Genomic DNA, 21,167 nt, shown 5'->3' with positions numbered 1-21,167 from the left:
CGCCCAGCTCGGTCCGCGCGGGGCAGGCTGTGCCGAGGAGGCAGCTGAGTCCTGGGGGGGGCGCACCTCCCCGGGGGCTCTGACGAGGAAACAGGGTCTAGGAAGAGGTGCTCGTGAGAGGCCAGAGGCAGCTTCTGTTCTTGAGAGCTGACAGCCACACCTGTCTTCGCGGGGTGAGAGCGAGTGGAACCAGAAGGAAAGGCTTTAGCGTAATAGGGTGACAAGGCCTCCAGCACCTGAGGCGGAGGGTTGTGGGCGGAGCGTGAGGCGGGTTGGGTGAGGGGTGCTGGTGCGGAGTCTCTGTGTCTCAGTGGGGCTGAGTGCATGGGGGAGATGGCCGTGGACAGAGAGAAGTAGAGCATCCAAGGTGAGACTCTGGCTGCGAACTTGAGCTTCGAACATCACTCTGCTGGGTCTCTGTTACCTCTTGGTCGTTTTACTAAATGGCAAGGATACAGTAAGGATTAAAAGATGAGACATACACGGAACAGGTGCCCGTCAGATAATAGCAATTAATATGCTGGAAAAGCAAATATAGTTCAGAGAAAAAAAAAACCCTGCCTTCTCTTGTGATGTTGTCATTCATCAAGTGGTTTTGGACCTAGTGAGTGCCAGGCACTGTGCCGTGTGCTGGAGCTACCACAGTGAGCAGCACCGATTCGTCTCCACCCTCGTGGGGTGCAGGGTCCCCTCTCCCTGCCCGCTGTGTGTGCGGAGAGGGAATGGCTGTGGCGGACAGGGGATCGTGCAGCTGGTCCCAGGCCATCCCTCCCTTCTCCCGCCAGGTTGAACCGGCCTCTGACCCTCTCAGAGAAGATCGTGTATGGACACCTGGATGACCCGGCCCACCAGGAGATCGAGCGAGGCAAGACCTACCTGCGGCTGCGGCCTGACCGTGTGGCCATGCAGGATGCCACGGCCCAGATGGCCATGTTGCAATTCATCAGCAGTGGACTGCCCAAGGTGGCTGTGCCGTCCACCATCCACTGTGACCATCTGATCGAGGCCCAGCTCGGGGGTGAGAAAGACCTGCGTCGGGCCAAGGTGAGCTGAAGGTGGCGTGGGAGGGGCGTGGAGGGGACCAGTGGGTGTGACATGGGATAAGAGACAAAACCCTTGAACTAGGGCGTTACCCCCAAATTCTAATGGACTCTTTGGTTTAGTCTTTTTTTTTTTTAATTTATTTTTGCTCTCTTCTACTTTGAAAAATACCATTTGCCCTTTGTGAAGCTGTTAGAAAATACTGAGAAAACCTAAAGAAAACAAAAATCATCCTTAATCTTACCATACTAAAGGTATTCTTTTCAGGTCCTTTTTCTGTAATAAAACAGAACACTTTATAAGAAAAATGATGCAGATGTGGGGTTCTGATACCTATCGCCACTTGCTCTGGAGAAGGGACTTTAAAGTTCCCTTGCTGCCACCCTCACATGGGATCACTCGTGCTCTCGCCTGGCCCCTGGGGACCTTGTCAGGGAGGTAGGCGAGTAGTGTCGCTGTTGGTAAATTTGAGGCGGCCAAGGCGCGTGCATCAAGTCCCACAACTGCATGGGGGCGAGGTTAGGACCAGACCCTTATCCCATCTCCCACTTAGGGCCCTCTCTTACTGATCGACCCCCTTTGTGGGCTTTCTTCTGTGAGTTTCACTTAACAAGGTAGAAGGGGCTGGATGCCACACTGAAGAGTTTTCCGCTTGGATTCCTCTCACTCTTATGAAACCAAATTTGTGCTCCTTCCTCCAGGCTCTGCTGTGGTGCCTTTGTGTGTGGCTACTCTTGGCAATAGCAGGTCTCTCCCAGCTCTGGGCCTCCACCCTCTCCACCCCCCTCTCTGCCCCTTGCAATGGAAGTGGGCACTGCTCTTGGGGGGCCATTGGCAGGAGCTGAATGCTGGCAGGGCTGCAGCCCGGCTGGGCACAGAGCAGAGCACGCAATTGAAAGTGCTTCGGCTCCCAGGGTCAGCACGGCTCAGAGAGCCTCTCAGACCCATGGGAAACGCTCAGGGCAGCTTTCCCATTCAAGCCCCTTCTTCCTACCTTGGCCTGCTCGTTTGTGTCCTGGTGGCACAGCGGCTCCACTCAGCTGAAAGAGCCCAGCCTTCTGGCTCGTGGTTTCCATGTTAGCAGCAGCGGTGGTGGTAACTGGTAACATTACAGGGGACCCTTCAGTGCTGGGAACTGGGTCCTCTTTAGCCCTAGGGGCGAATGACTGCCCACAGCAGGGCCACCATCTTCAGGGTCTGGCCCTTCCCTTACTTTATAGTTTTAAAATCTGCCTTCTGGAGATGAGATTCACAGAATCATAGGATTTCAGGACCCATTCCCTCATTTATTTAACAAATGTTCATTGAACATTAATTATGTGCCAGGCACTGTGCTAGGTACTGGGACTCAGTGTGAACATGACAGACAGGGGCTCTGCCTTCTGCCCTCATGGATCTTAGAGTCCAGTAGGGAGACAGAAGCTAAACAATCACACAAATTGGGAACTGCCAATTTGGGAGAGTGTGGAACTCTGAAAGTATAAGAAAGATGTCTAATTTAGACTTTGGCGGGGGAAGGACAGCCTCTTTTGAGGATGTAACATGTAAGCTGAGACGTGAACAGATAAGCAAGAATGTTCTAGACAGAACAGACGACCTAAAGACCTTGAGGAGGAAGAAACCTGGTACTTTTGTGGAGTTGGAAGGGGGCCTGTGGGCCTGGAGCTCTGAGGTGGGTGGGGGCAGGTGCAGGCAGGGCCTTGAGGACTGTGGGCGCCCTCCTAGGAGTCGCTGAGGGGTTTACTCAGGAGAGGGATATGGTCAGATTTACATGTATTTGTAAAGGGTCCCTCTGGTTGGAGTTCAGAGAGGCAGAGTGACCTGTCCAGGGTCACACAGACCACCGGAGAAGTATCTAGGCTGAGTTCTGGTCGAGACTCTGCCACACCACTCTGGCCGCCCCGCTGCCTCTTCTCCCACACGCAGACACACGAGCAAATGCAGCCACACAACCAGCTGCCTCCTGCCCTTGGTACCGATTTTACAAGTGACTGATTTATAAACGAAAAACCCAATATATTAATTATTAATCAGAAAGAGACTGCTGTGGGGACCTAAGTTCTTTGTCTGCCATTCTTTCACTTGGGGGAACTACACGGGCCCTCAGAAGGATGCATGGTCGGTCTGGAGTTTAAATGAAGGGGGCTGCACGGTATTGAGAGTGTTTCATGGAGGGTCCAGCGGAGCCCACAGTGAGTCCCTCCTCTGCCTTGGAGCGCGGCTCTCCCACACCCAGAGGCTAGCAGGTCTCTATTCCTACTTCCTCCTTTGCAGCTCTGTGCTGTCCGCTATGGTCCCATCCCTTTAGTCCCTGGGATCTCACCTATCCAGGGACATGCCATGTCTTCCAGATAAAGTCTGGCCTCACATCCATGTGGTGGGAAGCCTTCCCTTCCCCCCGAGGAAGTTGTCTCTGAATTACAGGTATAGTGGGTACCATCCTGTTTTTTGTTTTGTTTGTTCAGAACATGGTCCATTTGACGGTCTTTCATTTGGGGCCCATCAAACATATTACCAAGTGTTGAGCGCCTACCACATGCCTGACAGTGGCCTAGGTGTTCTGAGATGTAGTCTCTGTAAGGGAGGTAGCCTTATTTCTATTACAACGTAGCGCTCAGCTCTGTGGTTGGACAGGCCTGGGTTCAAACACTGGCTCCTCTGTTTAACCCTGGGATCTCCTGCAAGTTATTTCACCTCTGAGTTTCTGTTTTTGCATCTGTAAAATGGGCTTGGTGACAATACTTCCCCTGGGTTGTGAGGATGTTTAGCGTGGTGCCATTTCCGTAGTGGGCATTCAGTAAATGTCAGCCAGGATTACAGATGAGGCATCCGAGGCTCCAGTGGAGAAACAACACCCAACATGAGGCGTGGTGGGACCGGGCTGTCCACTCTGTCCCACTGCTTCCCTTTGATAGTTCCCCTCCCCCACACCATGTCGCAGTTAGTCCTGTAGTCCCATGCTTCCCCCTCACTGCTGGCCTTGGCTGAGGACTTGAGTGCCAGAGGGACCCTTCTACAAATAAGGAAACTGAGACCCAGGGCAGGGAAGGGATTTGTTTTGGACCCACTCCCTGGCCAGGTGTCACAGAACTGGGCTTTGTCTCTGTTCCCTGGTCTCTCTCCTGGGCCTGCCAGCTGAGACTATGGGCCAGCATCCAAGCCCTTTTGGAATTATTTGTAGACGGCCTCCAGGAGAGGGCCTGTCTTCACAGTGCCAGCTTTTCAGAGTCAGAGGGGAGGGGAGGGGGAGGGGGGAAGGCATGAGCAAACTGTGTTACTAATGCCCTGGTTATTGATTTGTCTCAATAGGACATAAACCAGGAAGTGTATAATTTCCTGGCAACTGCAGGTGCCAAGTACGGCGTGGGCTTCTGGAGGCCTGGCTCTGGAATCATTCACCAGGTAAAGCAGGGCCTGGCCTGCGTTTGTGGGTGGGCAGGGGAGCAGGCTGCCCTTAGGGAACCAGGGAGCTGGTTCCCACAGGCCTGTGGGAGCCCGGGGCTCAGGCGGGCAATTGGATGACATTTTCATCAGCCCTTAGACTCCTCTGCTTTCATTTTAAATTTAATTTTCTTTTTTCAGAATTAATTAATTAATTATTTTTTGGCCGAGTTGGGTCTTCATTGATGCGCACAGGCTTTCTCTAGTTGTGGTGAGCGGGGCTACTCTTCATTGCAGTGCGTGGGCTTCTCATTGCGGTGGCTTCTCTTGTTGCGGAGCACAGGCTCTAGGCATGCGGGCTTCAATAGTTGTGGCATGCGGGCTCAGTAGTTGTGGCTCGCAGGCTCTAGAGCGCAGGCTCAGTAGCTGTGGCACACGGGCTTAGTTGGTCCGCGGCATGTGGGATCTTCCCAGACCAGGGCTCAAACCCATGTCCCCTGCATTGGCAGGCGGATTCTTGACCACTGCGCCAACAGGGAAGTCCCTGAAATTAATTTTCACTGTGTCAAGTTATACATTCTCACTCTCTGTGTGAGAAATTAAAATAGTCCCTTCTGACCAGCCTTTTAAGGTTGACATGTTTTGTGCTACACCTTCTTCTAAGCATTACGGTATTGTATTATTTTTTGTTTTGCTTTTTTCCCACAAGCGTTATACCTTGTTGCGTGGATAGCTAACACTTGATGAGCACATTCCGTGTGCCAGGCACTCTGCAGATAGTAACTTACTCGGTGCTCGCCATGACCCTATGAGATTGGTGGTTTTATTGTCCACAGCTTACAGATGAGGAAACTGAGGCACAGAGAAGTTAATCTCCTTGCCCAGGGGCACCCGGTTGGCCGATTGTGGAGCCAGGCTTTGCACCCAGGCAGCCTGGCCCTGGAGCCAGTGCTCCACACGGCTGTGCTGCCTTACGGTCTCCCATCACACCGGAGCTCTTCCCCTCCCAGCGCACAGGGTGCTCCTCGGAGCCTTTTGGCCCGTTGCTGGTGTCCTGGAGGATGGAGGGGCCAAAGGTCACATGGCCACATCAGTCAGGAGTTCTCCTTGGGTCTCGCCAAGGATGGATTTTCTCTTGATAGGCAGTTCTGTCTATCAAGTGTGTGTGTGTGTGTGTGTGTGTGTGTTTCTGGGGAGATAGGTGATTAGCTTTCATCAAAGGTGTCTTTTCAGGGCTTCTGACTGGTTTGTGGGGTGTGTGCTGCTTTGTGTCCATTTGCCATCCATCCTGTATGTGAAACCTGCCTCTTTGTACCTTCTCAAGGTGACCTTTCTCGCCACCTCCATCCCAGGGCTCACTGCCAGGCCTTCCTTCAAGATGAGCTGAGTCAGGCTGTAATCCGACCCTGCGTGGGTTCCCAGCACTGCCCCACTCTGAAACCAGAGCCACAGATCACTGCTCTGCCCTTTCAAACCATTGCCCTTGCCAGGAAGGGGCTCCCCGGGTATGGCATGTCACATTGGTCTGCAGGGGCCAGAAAGCCTCTCTCAGCAGCAGGGCGAGGGAGTCAGGTGGACCCAACCTTGGCCTTTTGTCGTCAAGGGGACCCCAATCCAAGTGTCCTCCATTCCACCTTAGTACAAATGCCGAGGCCATTTTGGCAGCTTCTGGGCCAAAGTTTGGGGTCGTGAGTGATGGCAGCTTACACCTGCCACTGGCCACCAGCTAAGTGTACAGCCTGATATATTTCTTTAAAAAGAAAATTCCCAGGAATCGTGTGATCTCTGTGCAGCTTTTCTTTCCTCTCCCCCTTGACAGTAGGCAGCTTTAATCTGCCATGTCCAGATTAAACCTTAATCCCTTTCCCTCTGCCTTGAGTCCCCTGGCAGACCCTTCCTCCTCCACAGTTCTGCTTTCTGGTCACCTCTGTGAAGTCCTGGCCCTCCGGTGCCCAGCATTGGGGATCTTGTGATCCTGTGGGGGACCCTTCACATTATGGCCACAGTGTGTGCTGAGTGTGCCCTGTGGGGACAGGGTCTATGGCTTATTTATTCCTCTCTAGCTCTGGGCCTGGCGCCAGGTCAGTATAGAATAGGTCCTCAGTGTACGTGTGTCATGCAGATAGATGGCTGAATTTCTAGTTTTATGTTCTAGATGTTAGTCCAGCCTGAAAATACACTTCTCCACCACATCCCCGTCTGCCTAACCGTATGCAGCCGACCACTGAGGTCACTGTCACAACCAGCTTCTTTGTGATGCGTTCTGCAGTCCTCGGGTCTGCACTGACCACTCCCTTCTGGACGTGGACCACACTGACAGTCTACATGGTGTGACCACACTGAATTCTGTGTGTCTGCTCTTCATGGATCAGACTTTTACAACCTTGAGGAGCTTTAGAGATTAACTAGTTTTAAATCTTTGTATGTGGCTGAGGAAAGGAGGGCTGGAGAAATGAAGCAGTTAAACGGCGTTCTCTCCAACAGTTGTTTTTTGTTAGGGATTTCTTTTGTGTTGGCCTCTTCTCCCAGCCAGCTGCCTCGTTTCTGGAGAAGGAACCAAGTCTTCTAACTTTCTGTGTTCCCAAGAGGCGAGACCCCTCGACCCTTGCTGAGTGTGCTGAGCAGATGCCTAGCCTGAGGCGGAGGCCCTGGGGTTTCTGTAATATTCTGGGGAGACTACCCACCATTCCGTCAGTCCTGACAGTTCATAGAGCTTTTCGCATCTCTGATCTCATTTATCCTCCCCAACATCCCTGTGTGTGTGTTGGGCCGTAATTGCTTCTGACAGTGAGCAACAGAACCTCAGGTGAAGGATCTTGCTGCAAAATAATACATAAAAATAATGCCTCTCTCCGGCATTATTACAGCTTGACGGACATGTTCCTATCGGGTGCTCACAGTGATCCCGTGAGGGGGGCACTGTTATCAGCTACTCTTTACAGATGGGAAACTGAGGCTTGGAGGGGTGAAGTGACTACTGGGAGGTGGTGGGGCCAGACCACAGACCCAGGCGTGGCCCTTTGGCCGCAGTTTCCCCAAGCAGCCCCGCTGCAGCCTCAGCGTGTCCAGCACCTCAGCTGTCAGGATGGTGGGCGGGGCTGCACTGGGGTAGCTGCCCCCGTAGCTCCTTTAAATATCCTGGGGGGAAATGCTCACCGCCAGCTCCTAGCTCCCAGCTAGGAGGAGTGCCTCGACGAAGGCAACGCTGAACTCGGAGAGGTAACGCGGCAGGTCATCCTCTTCCTTAAGCAAGTCGCTGCTGCTCTCAGAGCCACCTCCAGGCCACTGAGGCTAGGGAGGCGTTGTCTATACTTCTTTTTAGTTCAGTGGTGGAAAAACGCCTGGCCTGCGCTCCCGTAGGGTGCCCGGTACTTCCTCGCGGGTGCTGGAGCCAGGCCATGAGATTGTCCGCCCCGTTGAGAAGCCAGATAAGCACGCTCCACGTGTCCACCACGTGAGGCAGGGGTGTTGTAGGGGAGCGCCTTTCAGGGCTCAGCACTTGTCCTCAGGCCTGTCACATGACACACTCTTGTACCCAGTTCATCTGGTTCTCGCCGCAATCCTGGGGTCAAGGTGGTGTGGCCGTTCTTAACAAATGAGGAAACTGAGGTGCAGAGAGGCACTGACAAGCCCAAGTCATACAGTCAGGAACTGTCAGAGCAGTTTGTGAGCCCAGGCCACCGGTCTCCCAGGTCTCTGGCTCGTCCAGGCCACACTGGAGAGGCCCCATCCTGGAGGGGTGCCTGGGAATGGCCCAGTGGCCCAGTGTCGGTAGGGGGCAGTTTTGCAGACCCCTTTGGAGCCCTACCTCCATTCTCGCCTGAGGGCTTTTAAGCTTAAGATCTTGGATTCTTTTTCAGATCATTCTGGAAAACTATGCATACCCTGGGGTTCTTCTGATTGGCACTGATTCCCACACCCCCAATGGTGGTGGCCTGGGGGGCATCTGCATTGGAGTTGGGGGCGCTGATGCAGTGGACGTCATGGCTGGGATCCCCTGGGAGCTGAAGTGCCCCAAGGTGAGGGGTAGGGAAGGGCTCATCTCGGGGGGACAGCAGAGGGGTGGTTGGTGGGGGTGAATGGGAGATGTGGGACCCGAAAGGGATGAGAGAATAGGTCAGGCTCAGATCTCTTTGGGAAGGAGGCAGGGATAAATAAGCTGAATTCCAGCAGGTAGATTCCTGGCTGGAACATGGCACATGATACACAGGCCTGTAACTGCTTTCTTGCCCCACCTATTCAGGTGATTGGTGTGAAGCTGACAGGCTCGCTCTCCGGTTGGACCTCACCCAAAGATGTGATCCTAAAGGTGGCGGGTATCCTTACAGTAAAAGGTGGCACGGGCGCAATTGTGGAGTACCACGGGCCTGGCGTAGACTCCGTCTCCTGCACTGGTGAGGAAGGCGGCCATGTGACATGGCTCTCCGCCTGTGCTGGGCCCACTGGGGCCTGTAGTTGAGCCATAGAAGCAGTGAATGGCCTTCCCCTGGGGATCTGTCCAGTCAATTTGGGGACTTGGGATGGACACTTAGAGGTCGAGGGGAGACCTCATTGTCTAGTCCAGGTCCCTCATTAAACGGGAGACTGGGGCCCCTCAAGGACGGCAGGTAACTTCCCTGTGGCCACACAGAGTTAGGGGCTGAGCCAACTTGGCTGTGGCCCTGGGCTGCCTTGGGTGATCCAGAAGAACCTACAGAGGGTGGAGGTGGTGGTGGGAAGGGGAATCAGAGCCAGGGCTTCTGTCTCAAATCAGCCGCATTCTCACATCTTCCCTTGGCTGGAGTTGGAACCTCACTCTCTTCCTTTGGATTAGAGACCGTCACCTGCTAGTCTCCAAGACCAGGTGGGAGCCAGCCCCTTCCTACTCATCACTCCTGGTGATCTGGCCCCAGTGCCTGGGCCCTCGGAAATCCAGGTGGACTTGGATGAACCTTAGAGATGGTTCAGTCCAGACTTCCCTAGGGGCCTGCCTCGGCTCCACAGCAGCCCCACAGAGCTACCGTTCAGCTGGCCCTTGTGTCCCTCCTGTGATGCGGGGCTCACTCTTCTAAGTAGCCCTTACTGCTGTTGGACAGCTCAGTGAGGAAGTTGGCATCAAGCCCAGACCCATGGCCCAGCAACCCCATGAGGCTGGAGTCCTGATAGCAGTCAGGGCATCTGTAGCCTCTCCAGTTCTGTGGGCGGTCTGTGGTCCAGGCAGTGGACGTCATTCCAGTCTTATTGCTGGAAAACCGCGGACCCAGAAACATTTCCACCGTGTTGTAGCTGAAAGAGTGCAGGCCTGCACACCGGGCAGTCAGACCGAGACCTGCAGGCCACGCCGCATTTGCTCTGTGGCATGACCTTGGGCCTCTCTGAGCCAGTTCCCTCACCTGCAAATGGACACAGCAACAACTGGGTGGTCTGGCCAGGTCAGCGTTCATTCCATGGGGGCTGTCTAGTCTGCTGAGCGGGACAGCCAGGCCCAGAGCTGGAACTTGGCTTGTATGAGCTGAATCCTGTGTCCCCTTCACTCTACCCAGCCGCCACCCTGAGAGCCAGGACACAGCTCTGGCCCCGTGGCCTCTCTTCACTGGGCCTCATTTTAACCCTGGGCCACAGGGGCAGTGAGAGCGAGGGAAGAAATGATGCCAGCTCCCCAGTGTGAAGATGTGTGTGCACCTCTAGCAGGTGTGGGGGACCCTTGCCTAGCTGCACAGCCAGCCCTGCGGGCTCTGTTTCTCTACAGGCATGGCGACAATCTGCAACATGGGTGCAGAAATTGGGGCCACCACTTCGGTGTTTCCTTACAACCACAGGATGAAGAAGTACCTGAGCAAGACAGGCCGGGCAGGTGAGCCAGCGGGCATCCTAAGTCCTAAGCCTGGTGTCTCCGGACTGGCTTCAGAGGCTCTGAGAAGCCCCTGACGGTCTGTGAGAGGTTATGTGTGTTACTGTTCCTGAGTGGGGTGTCTGTAGCTCTCATCAGCTTCTCAGTGGGTCTGGCATCTAAGTGTGAGATATCCCTGCCTCAGGATTGGAATTTAGTTTCCCCTGAAAGGGTGTCTGAATTCCGGTTCTTCTTGGCCTGGTCCTTGGTGCCCTCTGTGGGAGGCTCTGGAAATGACATGGATCTGCTTCTGTTTGTAATTCCTGCCCTAGCAGGGGGAGGAGGAAAAACGTCTGGAACAAGAACCACTTTGTAGGCCTCCCTCAGCAACTTCCCTGAGGTTCTAGCTTGGCTTCTTTGAAACCCAGAGTTGGAAATGGGTCCTGGGGGAGGAATTGTTGGAGCCTCTGAAGGGAGGTGAGCGAGGGTGATTGGTGGAGCCAGAGGCCAAGGGCCTTGGGGGGAGTTTGTCACTTTGCTCCCAAGCTCTCCGCACACAGAGTCCTACCTGAAAGGCCCTTCCCTCGCTTTTATTATCAAGTAACTTCTCCTTCTTTAAAAACTCAGTGCTTCTCATCTCCAGGAAGCCTTCCCTGCCTCTGAGCCTCAGTCACTACATCTCCCCTGTGTCCCCGTGTTCCTGCATGCCTCTGTTGTATTATGTCGTGACTTCCGGCTCACTGATAGCTCCTTCGCTAGACGTGAGCTCCTCGAGGGCGGGAACTGTGTCCTGTGCTATTTGTTTTGTTCCTTTGTTTGCCCAGTCAGTGTCCAGGGCCCGGTGTTTGACAGGTGCCTGGTAACTGTGGTTCACACGGATGGATGGATGGATGGATGTTTGACAGGCGCCTGGTAACTGTGGTTCACACGGATGGATGGATGGATGGATGTTTGACAGGCGCCTGGTAACTGTGGTTCATACGGATGGATGGATGGATGGATGTTTGACAGGTGCCTGGTAACTGTGGTTCATACGGATGGATGGATGGATGGATGTTTGACACAGGTGCCTGGTAACTGTGGTTCAGATGGATGGATGGATGCATGGATGGGTGGGTGGGTGGATGGATGGATGCATGGATGGATGGATAGATGGGCAGGTGGATGGATGGATGGATGCATGGATGGATGGATAGATGGGCAGGTGGATGGATGGATGGATGGAGTCTCATGGCCAATTTCTGTTTTACATGCTTCAGTCTCCCTCGTTGATTTCAGACATTGCCAACCTTGCTGATGAATTCAAGGATCACTTGGTACCTGACCCTGGCTGCCATTATGACCAACTGATTGAAATTAACCTCAGCGAGGTGAGGAAGGGAGTTGGTTCCAGGAGTTTCTGAGGGTGGGGGATTCAGGCCCCGTCTGGGGACTTCTGGTGGGCCCTGGGGAGAGCCAGAGCAGGTCCCTGGCTGCACACCCAGCAGGGCTCTTGGACTTTTGGTTCCCCAGTGTCACTGCAAACTGCTGACTGAATCAGTGGGGTGGGAGGGGCAGCAGGAAGGCTGTATGGCCAAGGGGAGAGTGGAGGTGGCTATGGCTGGTGATTCAGAAACGTTCAGTTGGCCCCCACCTCAGCTTTAGGAGAAGCCAGGATTTTGCCCTAGAGTTGTGAGAGTTCAGAGGGCAAAGCCCAAGATTCCCAAGCCTGAGCCTGGCACCCTGAGACCTGCAGGCCAGGGTGGCCTTTGGAAGGCCAGAGAAAGGGCGGTCTGGAGGAGGAGAAGCAGCAGAGCACAGCGGCCGAGGGTTTAGGCCCTGAAGCCAACCTGTATGAGTTCACATCTTGACTCTGCCGCTTAAGCCTGTGACCTTGGGCAAGTTGCTCAAGCACTGTGGGCCTCACTTCATGGTGTGTGAAACCCGAGGCAGTCATGGGAACTGAATGAGCTAATCCATGTAATAACAGTTGCTGACATTTATTGAGTGCTTACTATGTGCCAGGCACTTCGTTAAGTGCTTCACGTTGATTGATAAGTATCGTCACATGTAAAGCATCTGGCCTTAAAATTCCAGAAGCACTGTAGTATGGGAGGTAACGGGCTTAGGAAGCTGGCAGCCTTGATTCATCCCATGCCTCTGCTGTCGCCGAGCTATGTGACCTTGGGCAAGGCAGGCGCTCTGCCGTCTGCAGGCTGGAGATGACGAGCCTTGCGGGGTTGGAGAGATCTCAGGAGCTGGGGCACGTATGGTGCCTGTTGCTCGGGCGTTTCCTGGGTTGAGGTTTGAGCCGTGAGAACAGTAGTTGGCCTCCCAGGCCCACCGTAACTTGGTGAGCGGGAGCGAGGCCGCCTCTGAAGAAAGGCTGTCCACGCGCCAAGCTGGGTTCCCTCCCCGTGCCTTTTCTTCCTCAGCTGAAGCCGCACATCAATGGGCCCTTCACCCCTGACCTGGCTCACCCTGTGGCAGAAGTGGGCAGTGTGGCAGAGAAGGAGGGGTGGCCCCTGGACATCCGAGTAGGTGAGCCACCCCCGCCCCCCGCCTCAGGGCCAGCGGTCCACCCAGGGCTGTGGGCTGTCGCCTGTGCTTACCGCGGGGCCCTTCCTGAATGGACCAGGCACTTTCTGAAGTAGTTGTTTTTTTTCTTATGGCTTTTTAAAGAAATTACTTTTTCTTGGTATAAAAGAAATAGAGGGATTTCCTGGTGGTCCAGTGGTTAAGACTTCACCTTCCAGTGCAGAGGGTGCGGGTTCGATCCCTGGTTGGGGAGCTAAGATCCCACAAGTCTCGCGGCCAAAAAAACCCAAAACATAAAACAGAAGCAATATTGTAACAAATTCAGTAAAGACTTCAAAAATGGTCCACATGAAGAAAATCTTCATAGAGTCTGTCATACAGAGTGAAGTAAGTCAGAAAGAGAAAAACAAATACCGTATGCTAACACATATATATGGAACCTAAAAAAAAAAAAAATAGAAAAAAAGAAAATCTTCAAAAAAAAAAAGAAAAGAAATATATATCAGTGTAGAGAATATTGACAAATAAGAATTTTAAAACACCCCTAATCTCCACCCTCAGCCAGAACCAGCTCTAAAAGCTCTTTGACAGGAATACTGTATTTCTGTGTACATGCACATACTGATGTGTGTAATTTTCTGTTTTACAAACACTTCCTCTTACCAACCATGACGACTGATTTTACTTTACATGCTTCACATATACGGACACACTGGCATGGTATCACTGTTGTCACAGTTTAGTGTGGCTGTGAAGCACATGAACCCAGGTGGCCTGGGTATGAATCTGACTCTGCCACTTCACAGCTGGGTGACTGTGAGCAAATCACTTCACCTCCTGTGCCTCGGTTCCCCAGGTGTAAAACGAGGGTGCTACTGTACTTACCCGTTAAAATTGCTGGGAAGTGGGATGAGTTAATGTGTGGCAAGAGCTTTCGATGGTGCCTGGCATGAAGTGCTGTACAGTGTGTTCAGCCTTATGAGTTGAAGTAAATAAAAACAAATCTTTGGTAGCTTAAAATTAGAAAATAAATTGCTGAGCTGGTGAGAGAGACTGTCTCTGTCTGTAGACAGTGTGATGTCATCCAGTCTTTATTGACTTCTTGAATAACTGTGATAGACTTTCTTTTTTCTAATTTATTTATTTAATTAATTTACTTATTTGACTGTATTGGGTCTTTGTTGCTGCGTGTGGGCTTTCTCTAGTTGCGGCGAGCAGGAGCTACTCTTCGTTGCGGTGCGTGGGCTTCTCATTGCAGTGGCTTCTCTTATTGCAGAGCACGGGCTCTAGGCACGCAGGCCTTAGTAGTTGTGGTATGTGGGCTTCAGTAGTTGTGGCTCACGGGCTCTAGAGCAAAGGCTCAGTAGTTGTGGCGCATGGGCTTAGTTGCTTCGCGGCATATGGAATCTTCCCGGACCAGGGTTCGAACCCGTGTCCCCTGCATTGGCAGGCGGATTCTTAACCACTGTGCTACTAAGGAAGCCCACTATGATAGACTTTTTAAAAAGAATTCTTTTTCCTCTGATTATAAACCAACTAGAAAGCCAGAGAATACTACAAAGTACAAGAGAAGAAAATTGGCCTATAGGCCCTCCCCCAGCAGCAGTCATGTAAGTGTTTCAGTGTGGGCCTGCTGACGTGCATACACATGCAGACTGTATTACTGTGAGAGTGGCTCGTACTGCTTCCACGCGTGTTCAGTGTCGTGTTCACTGGCCACATCTTCTTCCCTTAAATGGCTGGGTCAAGAGGAGCTTATCCTTTACTCTTAGACAGCTAGGTAGTTTGCTTCCAACATGTCTCTGTTGGAAGCAGAGTTGGTGAACTCTTGACCAGACCTGGATAGTTTGCGGTCAGGTGGAGAGCTCTGGTCACTCTCTCCTCCTGACTCCCGGCCTCACCACCCATGATGCACCAGGTCTGATCGGCAGCTGTACCAACTCCAGCTACGAGGACATGGGGCGCTCAGCTGCTGTGGCCAAGCAGGCGCTGGCTCATGGACTCAAGTGCAAGTCCCAGTTCACCATCACTCCAGGCTCTGAGCAGATCCGTGCCACCATTGAGCGGGACGGCTACGTGAGTGCCCACGCATCCCGCCCCTGGCTCCCCCACCCCACTGCTGAGTAATGTGGCTTCAGGGCAGAACAAACCGCAGCCTTGCAGGCAGGGGCTGGTACAGGTCCCAGGGTCTGCCCCAGGGTTCCCATCAGCTCTTCATCCCTCAGGCTGCTGAACTACCCTTTCCCATCAGCTGCCAGCCTGCCCCTGACAACTCCCTGTCCTCTGTCCCTGCTGCAGGCACAGATCCTGAGGGACGTGGGTGGCATCGTCCTGGCCAATGCCTGTGGTCCCTGCATTGGCCAGTGGGACAGGTGAGAAGCACGATTTTGATAGGATGGCCCTTTATGTCCTGGGGTGCAGAGCCCCAGAGGTTGAGGGGAGATGTCACTGAAGTGAAAACTCTTAGCCCAAGGCCTCTAGCTTTGGGGCTGTTGCACATTAGAAGACTTTTCCAGGAAGGACTGGAAAGTTGGGCTGGAAGTAAAGAGGAAGAGCCCCCAGCAGCACTGAGTGGCCACCTGGACGGGGCCTGCGGTGGCAGGAAGAAGCCAGGGGGGCCTCATCGTCACGCACACAGTGGTGACCTCTGATGCAGCCTCTTGAAAGGAAGCAGTGCCCGGGTCAGGAAACTCTGGCCTTGGTCTGGCCTCTGTCTTACGTGTGGTCTCAAGCAAACCTCAGTGATGCCTGAGGTTCCCTCTTGCTCTGTGTGTGTGAGTTCTGGGAGGAGGTGACCCTTTCAGGGTCTTTCCAGTTCCCCCTCCTCTGCCATGAGCTAGGCAGGATGGGCCAGGTGACAAGGCCAGACATCCCTAACTTTGTCCCCTCTGACCTGGCAGAAAGGACATCAAGAAGGGGGAGAAGAACACCATCGTCACCTCCTACAACAGGAACTTCACGGGCCGCAATGATGCGAACCCCGAGACCCATGCCTTCGTCACATCCCCTGAGGTGAGACTTTGCCAGGCCCGGCCCTAACCTGGGATGGCCTCTCAGGGCCCTGCTGCTGGCCAGTCAGGGGAGTAGGGGCACTGGGGAAGGCCGTCTGACCCCGCAGGGCTGCTGAGGGAGGCTTGGCATCGCAGGGCAAGGGACTGTCAGGGCAGAAACCAAGAGCCACAAACGTTGCCGGCCCCAGGCATCAAGCTCCCTTGCTGCCCCCTGCCTGGCTCCCCTCAGTCCCAGGAGTCTGAGGTCTCATGTAGCACAGTCGCGATCGCGAGCAGGAGCTTTAGAATCACCACCGGGGACAGAAGGCAGCCCTACCTCCACCCAGCCACGTGGGCTTGACCTGTCACTCCCCTGCTCTGTGCCCCAGGGTCCTGTGGGCGGCCCCAGAGCCGCGCAGGAGGTGCTCGCACTGTCTCTGAGCCGGGAGGGAGGCCGCGCTGTCACGATGAACGGCCACTGAGCCGCGTGCTCCAGGCACTTAGTGGTTGTCCGCACTTGGCCAGTCTTTCGTAACTTGGTTTTTTAAATGAGTGTTCCAGAAATACTTTTGTGAAGAAATGGCCCTTTCCATGTTTTCAATGCCCATTAAGGAACATTTTCATTGCAGCCGCATTTCCGGCCTCTCTGGGTCCAGCGCTGACCCTGGCCGAGGGGGCTCTGAGGTCAGGCCCCAGTGGGGGTGGTAGAGGCCAGATTACCCTTGGGTTCATGAGTCCCCTGCGGGCCCAACGGCCCTGGTCCCAGGGAGATTCCTGCAGCTTCTGCCTCTGAAGGGAAGAGTGGTCTGTGGAGAATCTGGAAATTTCCTGGGCTCCATCTCAGTTTTGGTCTCTGCTGAGGTGGAGGAACGGGAGTGGAATTTGGTGCTAACTGACAAACTGGCCGCCTCCATTTCAGATTGTCACAGCCCTGGCCATTGCTGGCACCCTCAAGTTCAACCCAGATACTGACTTCTTGACGGGCAAGGATGGCAAGAAGTTCAAGCTGGAGGCTCCAGACGCAGATGAGCTTCCCCGAGCGGTGAGCAGGCACCTCCACTGCCACCTGTCCTGCACGCCCGCCCCGGCCTGGGCCTCAGGGCCGCTGTGCGGCTGAGACACTTCCTGCCCAGGAGGGACACTCACTGTTTGTGAGAGTGAAGCGGCCGTGTTCACTGGGAGAGAGCGGCTTGGCGCTCGAGGGAGCTTGCCTTCCGTGAGAGCCTTTCCGAACGGGGGCTGAGGGGCTGACACCTAACGCGCCCTGTCCCCTGCTGCAGGATTTCGATCCCGGACAGGACACCTACCAGCACCCCCCCAAGGACAGCAGCGGGCAGCGGGTGGACGTGAGCCCCACCAGCCAGCGTCTGCAGCTCCTGGAGCCTTTTGACAAGTGGGACGGCAAAGACCTGGAGGACCTGCAAATCCTCATCAAGGTCAGCGGCGTGGGGACAGGGAGGGCACCCTCCCTTGATTGGTAGGAAGGGCCGTGAAACCACGCATTCTCCCATGGACCCTGGTGGAGGACACGGTCAAGATTAGGGTGGGGGCAGGAAGGGAGGTTTGGCTGCAGAGGAGTGAGGGCATCTGTGTCCCCTCTTCCACTGCCCCGTGCCGGGCAGAACTGGGTCTGGCCAGCTGCTGTCTGAGGCCCTCAGCAATCCTGCTCCAGCTGGTGAGGGCCACCTCCAGTGGGTGTGGGTAGTGAATGCAGCACAGGGAGGGCAAGATGGGCACATGTGACCCTGCACAGCCAGGTCTCCACACGTCTGGCTTGACCAGACAAGCTCCGGAAGATGTCATTTCCTCTGTTCCCACAGTTGAGCATCAGGGGGTATGGCCTGTGTTTGGGAGCTGAGCAGACAAGCTCTTGTGGTACAGCCAGAGGCCTCAGACCCATGTCACACGTGCATTATGCTGTTAACTATGGGGTGGGTCTTCAGGCAGTGTCACAGCCAATATTAGGCCCATGTGGTAGATGAAACTGATCAGTCACTAGCCAGAACCCAGACACATCCCTAGGCTCCTCTCTGTGTCTGGCATGAGATCTGTAGCTGGTCTTCCAGCCTGGGCATCTCCTACCTGGGGGCCTAGGTCTAAAGGGCGAGTGAGCAGACATACGTGTCCTCCGTGTCCAGCCTCCTTTACCCCCTCTGAGGGGTGGGTGACAGCCTTGCCTGAGCCCTCTTGGCCAGAGTGGTGACGCCAAAACTGTAGACCCTGTGTCACAGCCTGACATCCTTCTCGTGTCCCCATCCCCGGGTCCCACTGCCTGCCTCTAGAGGGCCTCTCCCTTCATCCGCCACTCAGAGGCCCTGCCACGACCTCTGTTCTCTCTGCTCACCCACCCCAGGTCAAAGGGAAGTGTACCACTGACCACATCTCGGCTGCCGGCCCCTGGCTCAAGTTCCGTGGGCACCTGGACAACATCTCCAATAATCTGCTCATCGGTGCCGTCAACATCGAAAATGGCAAGGCCAACTCCGTGCGCAATGCCGTCACCCAGGAGTTTGGTCCCGTCCCTGACACCGCCCGCTGCTACAAGGTGGGTTGGTTGGGGGTAGGGATGGGGGTCCTCTGGCACCTCCTGGTGGCTGCGTGGGGCGGATGGGTGGTTCAGGGACAGGGGGAGTCCATACCAGTAGCTCTGTAGTCGAATAGTGTCCCAGTGCCACGGAGGCAGTCCCATGTCTGTCACCCCCACTGCCCTGGGCTCTCCCCAACACTGTGCCCCCCACTCACGCCTGCCTCCAGGCTGAGCACTGATTGGGGCGGGGGTCGCACCTTCCCAGGCCCACCGCGGACAGCCAGGGCCCGTGTCTCATCACATGTCTTCCCAGGGCCTGGTTTGGGCTGGATTCACCTCTTAACTTCACCTGTCCTTGGGGAGCAGGTGAGGAGGGGACTCTCTAGCTCCTTGACCTGTAAGCCTTAGGAAGCCCAATGACTGTGCAGGAGGTGGGCCAGTGCCCTCCTGTCCCTCATAAACTCGCTCCTTACTTTCCTGACAGGCACATGGCATCCAGTGGGTGGTGATCGGAGATGAGAACTACGGCGAGGGCTCGAGCCGGGAGCACGCGGCACTGGAGCCTCGTCACCTCGGGGGCCGGGCCATCATCACCAAGAGCTTCGCCAGGATCCACGGTGAGCTGGAGCCCCATCCCAGCCCCATCCACCTCCCCTCGCTGGCAGCCCAAGGTCACCCAACCTGCCAGTGGCCCAGTGGGGCCTGGAGCCACGTGCCTCGTTCCTAGGGCATGTCGGCAGCTCGTTTTTCCACCATCACCAGCCTCCAGCCTTTGCCCCTTCAGATTTGTGTGGATTCTAACACCCACAGCTTCCCATCTCCAGCATGTACTGGTCTTGCTTCCAAACTTGTAGCAGTTGAAATCCAGGGCACGTGGTCAAAGGATTGTCTCTGATTGTCAGAGGCCTCAGGAAACACAGGCACCAAAGCACACTTGCATAGGGCCCCACGTCACTGGGAGTGCAGCCAACTTGGTCCTCGTAGTCGATGCCCCAGGTTTGTCCCCATGTGGCAGGACTAGGGGTGTCTCTCCCAGAGCCTTAACTAGACTTGGTTGGTGAGGTTCCTCACAAAAGGAACCTGCCGCGTATGGACTGAGTGTGCCCTCTGCCTTCTAGAAACCAACCTGAAGAAGCAGGGTCTGCTGCCCCTCACCTTCGCTGACCCAGCCGACTACAACAAGATTCACCCTGTGGACAAGCTGACCATCCAGGGCCTGAAGGACTTTGCCCCTGGCAAGGTAGGGGACCAGGGAAGGAGGGGGACCAGCCAGCGCGTTTCCCCCAGGGCCCTCCTAAGAGGGGAGGGGAATGGAGGGGGCAGCCACCTTGGTTCCCTCCTTCTACACCTGGCCCCACCTGCACCTCCTCCCATGAACCTCTGTTCCAGCTTCTTAGAAGGGCCCCTAAATTATCCAGGTGACCCCCCCCCTAGAGAGGGAAGGAAATGCCTTTCCAGAGATGAGGGTAGAGCCAGCTCAGGCCCTCCTACTGTCCACTCACTAGCCCAGGCTTGGCACTCAGAGGCCAACAGCCCACGCCCGGCAGGACCCTCTTGGCCCCAGGAGTTAAGCCATCTAGGTCTTACCATGGCCACCGAGGCCCAGACCTGGCGTAGGATTTGGTTCACCTTGCTGGCCCCAAGGCCCCAGAGCAGTGGCCCACTCTCCTGACCCTCTACCAGAACCGAGGGCCATGTTCCCAAGAGCCAGTCCACCCACACCTGCCTCCCTCCTCCTCCTCCTCCTCACAGCCCCTGAAATGCATCATCAAGCACCCCAATGGGACCCAGGAGACCATCCTCCTGAACCACACCTTCAACGAGACCCAGATCGAGTGGTTCCGCGCCGGCAGTGCTCTGAACAGAATGAAGGAGCTGCAGCAGAAGTAAGGCCCTGCTCTGCCACCAGCGCCCGCCCGTCCTGCTCCTCGGACCCAGCTCCGGTGTCACGAGTGCAGTTTTGCGTCACCAGAACCGGATCTGATCCGATCCAGCTGTGGCTTCGCTTACCACCGAGATGGTGCGGCCAGGCCTCCTGCCCTCTCTTCCCTCCGCCCATGGAGTGACCCACAGGTGGGGGTGGGGAGGTTCTTAAAACAACGAACGTATCAACCCCCCACCTTCCTGTTTTTAGTTTGATTCACATCTTGAGCAGCTTTGTGCAACTGTATTTATTTTTAATGACTGACAGACGCCCATCTAAAGTTTTTCTCCTGCATGATCATTTCACTGGTGGCTGAAGGGTTTGAAAGATCCTTTTGCTCTTCTAAGGAAAATAAGAATCCGGATTGAGTGAGTGTTCCTTTGTGAGTGGTGGTGTCTGTGCTGTTACCAACTCCAGCCTGTGGGGCGGGGGGTCCTTCACAGCCAGAGTCAGTGGGCGCTGACAACCACGCCACAGCCAGACCCGTCACTAGACTTCCCACTTTCCTTCCCGCCCCGCTTCTGCCTGCAGCCTCCCCTCCCCACGCCCAGACATTCCCCAATGTAGTTTCCCCGATGGGCCGGGGCGGGGTGGGGTTGGCCCAAGATGCAGCCCCCACTTCCCCTGGGCATCAAGTTGCCTTTCAAATGCCCAGAGAGTGTCTGTTTTACAGACAGACCACCATGTCCAAGGTCACAGCTAGTCCATACGTGTACTGCTCCCTATTTTTTAGTACAGGGCGGCCGCAGGCACTGCTCTGCAGCTGCTCCTCTCCCTGGAGCACCGTCCACTGGCACTACCCATGCCTCCACGGCCCTGTGTCCACGTGAGCAGAAAGGCCAGGGCAGGAGGCAGGCTCCACGGAGATTCCTTCATCAGGACAAGACTTGCCTGACAGAAACATGGCGTCGGGTGGGTGCTACAAAACGATGTCCTGGTCCCGGCAAAAATTCCTGGCAGAAATGAGTGAAGGGACAC

The 21,167-nt window shown here is 55.0% G+C and overlaps 2 protein-coding genes across 2 annotated transcripts in view; both read left to right on the top strand.

The window, feature by feature from the left end:
• Positions 1 to 20,567, top strand: part of ACO2 (aconitase 2) — a 52,103-nt gene extending 31,536 nt beyond the window's left edge. The window contains exons 3-18 of the mRNA XM_082420600.1: positions 786 to 1,044; positions 4,351 to 4,443; positions 8,283 to 8,441; positions 8,666 to 8,816; positions 10,151 to 10,255; positions 11,510 to 11,601; positions 12,646 to 12,751; positions 14,667 to 14,824; positions 15,047 to 15,120; positions 15,649 to 15,760; positions 16,658 to 16,780; positions 17,019 to 17,174; positions 18,092 to 18,283; positions 18,750 to 18,882; positions 19,384 to 19,505; positions 20,018 to 20,567. Of these exons, the coding sequence (XP_082276726.1) occupies positions 786 to 1,044; positions 4,351 to 4,443; positions 8,283 to 8,441; positions 8,666 to 8,816; positions 10,151 to 10,255; positions 11,510 to 11,601; positions 12,646 to 12,751; positions 14,667 to 14,824; positions 15,047 to 15,120; positions 15,649 to 15,760; positions 16,658 to 16,780; positions 17,019 to 17,174; positions 18,092 to 18,283; positions 18,750 to 18,882; positions 19,384 to 19,505; positions 20,018 to 20,155 (2,173 nt within the window). The 3' untranslated portion in view covers positions 20,156 to 20,567. The remainder of the gene's footprint in view (positions 1 to 785; positions 1,045 to 4,350; positions 4,444 to 8,282; positions 8,442 to 8,665; positions 8,817 to 10,150; positions 10,256 to 11,509; positions 11,602 to 12,645; positions 12,752 to 14,666; positions 14,825 to 15,046; positions 15,121 to 15,648; positions 15,761 to 16,657; positions 16,781 to 17,018; positions 17,175 to 18,091; positions 18,284 to 18,749; positions 18,883 to 19,383; positions 19,506 to 20,017) is intronic.
• Positions 1 to 21,167, top strand: part of TEF (TEF transcription factor, PAR bZIP family member) — a 140,806-nt gene that overhangs the window by 102,127 nt on the left and 17,512 nt on the right. The window lies entirely within an intron of this gene.

The sequence above is a fragment of the Balaenoptera physalus genome (assembly GCF_965194825.1).
Source record: "Balaenoptera physalus genome assembly, chromosome: 13".
NCBI classification, from domain to species: Eukaryota; Metazoa; Chordata; class Mammalia; order Artiodactyla; family Balaenopteridae; genus Balaenoptera; species Balaenoptera physalus.
The sequence above is the reverse complement of the archived record's forward strand: the minus strand, read 5'-3'. Positions and strand labels throughout refer to the sequence as shown.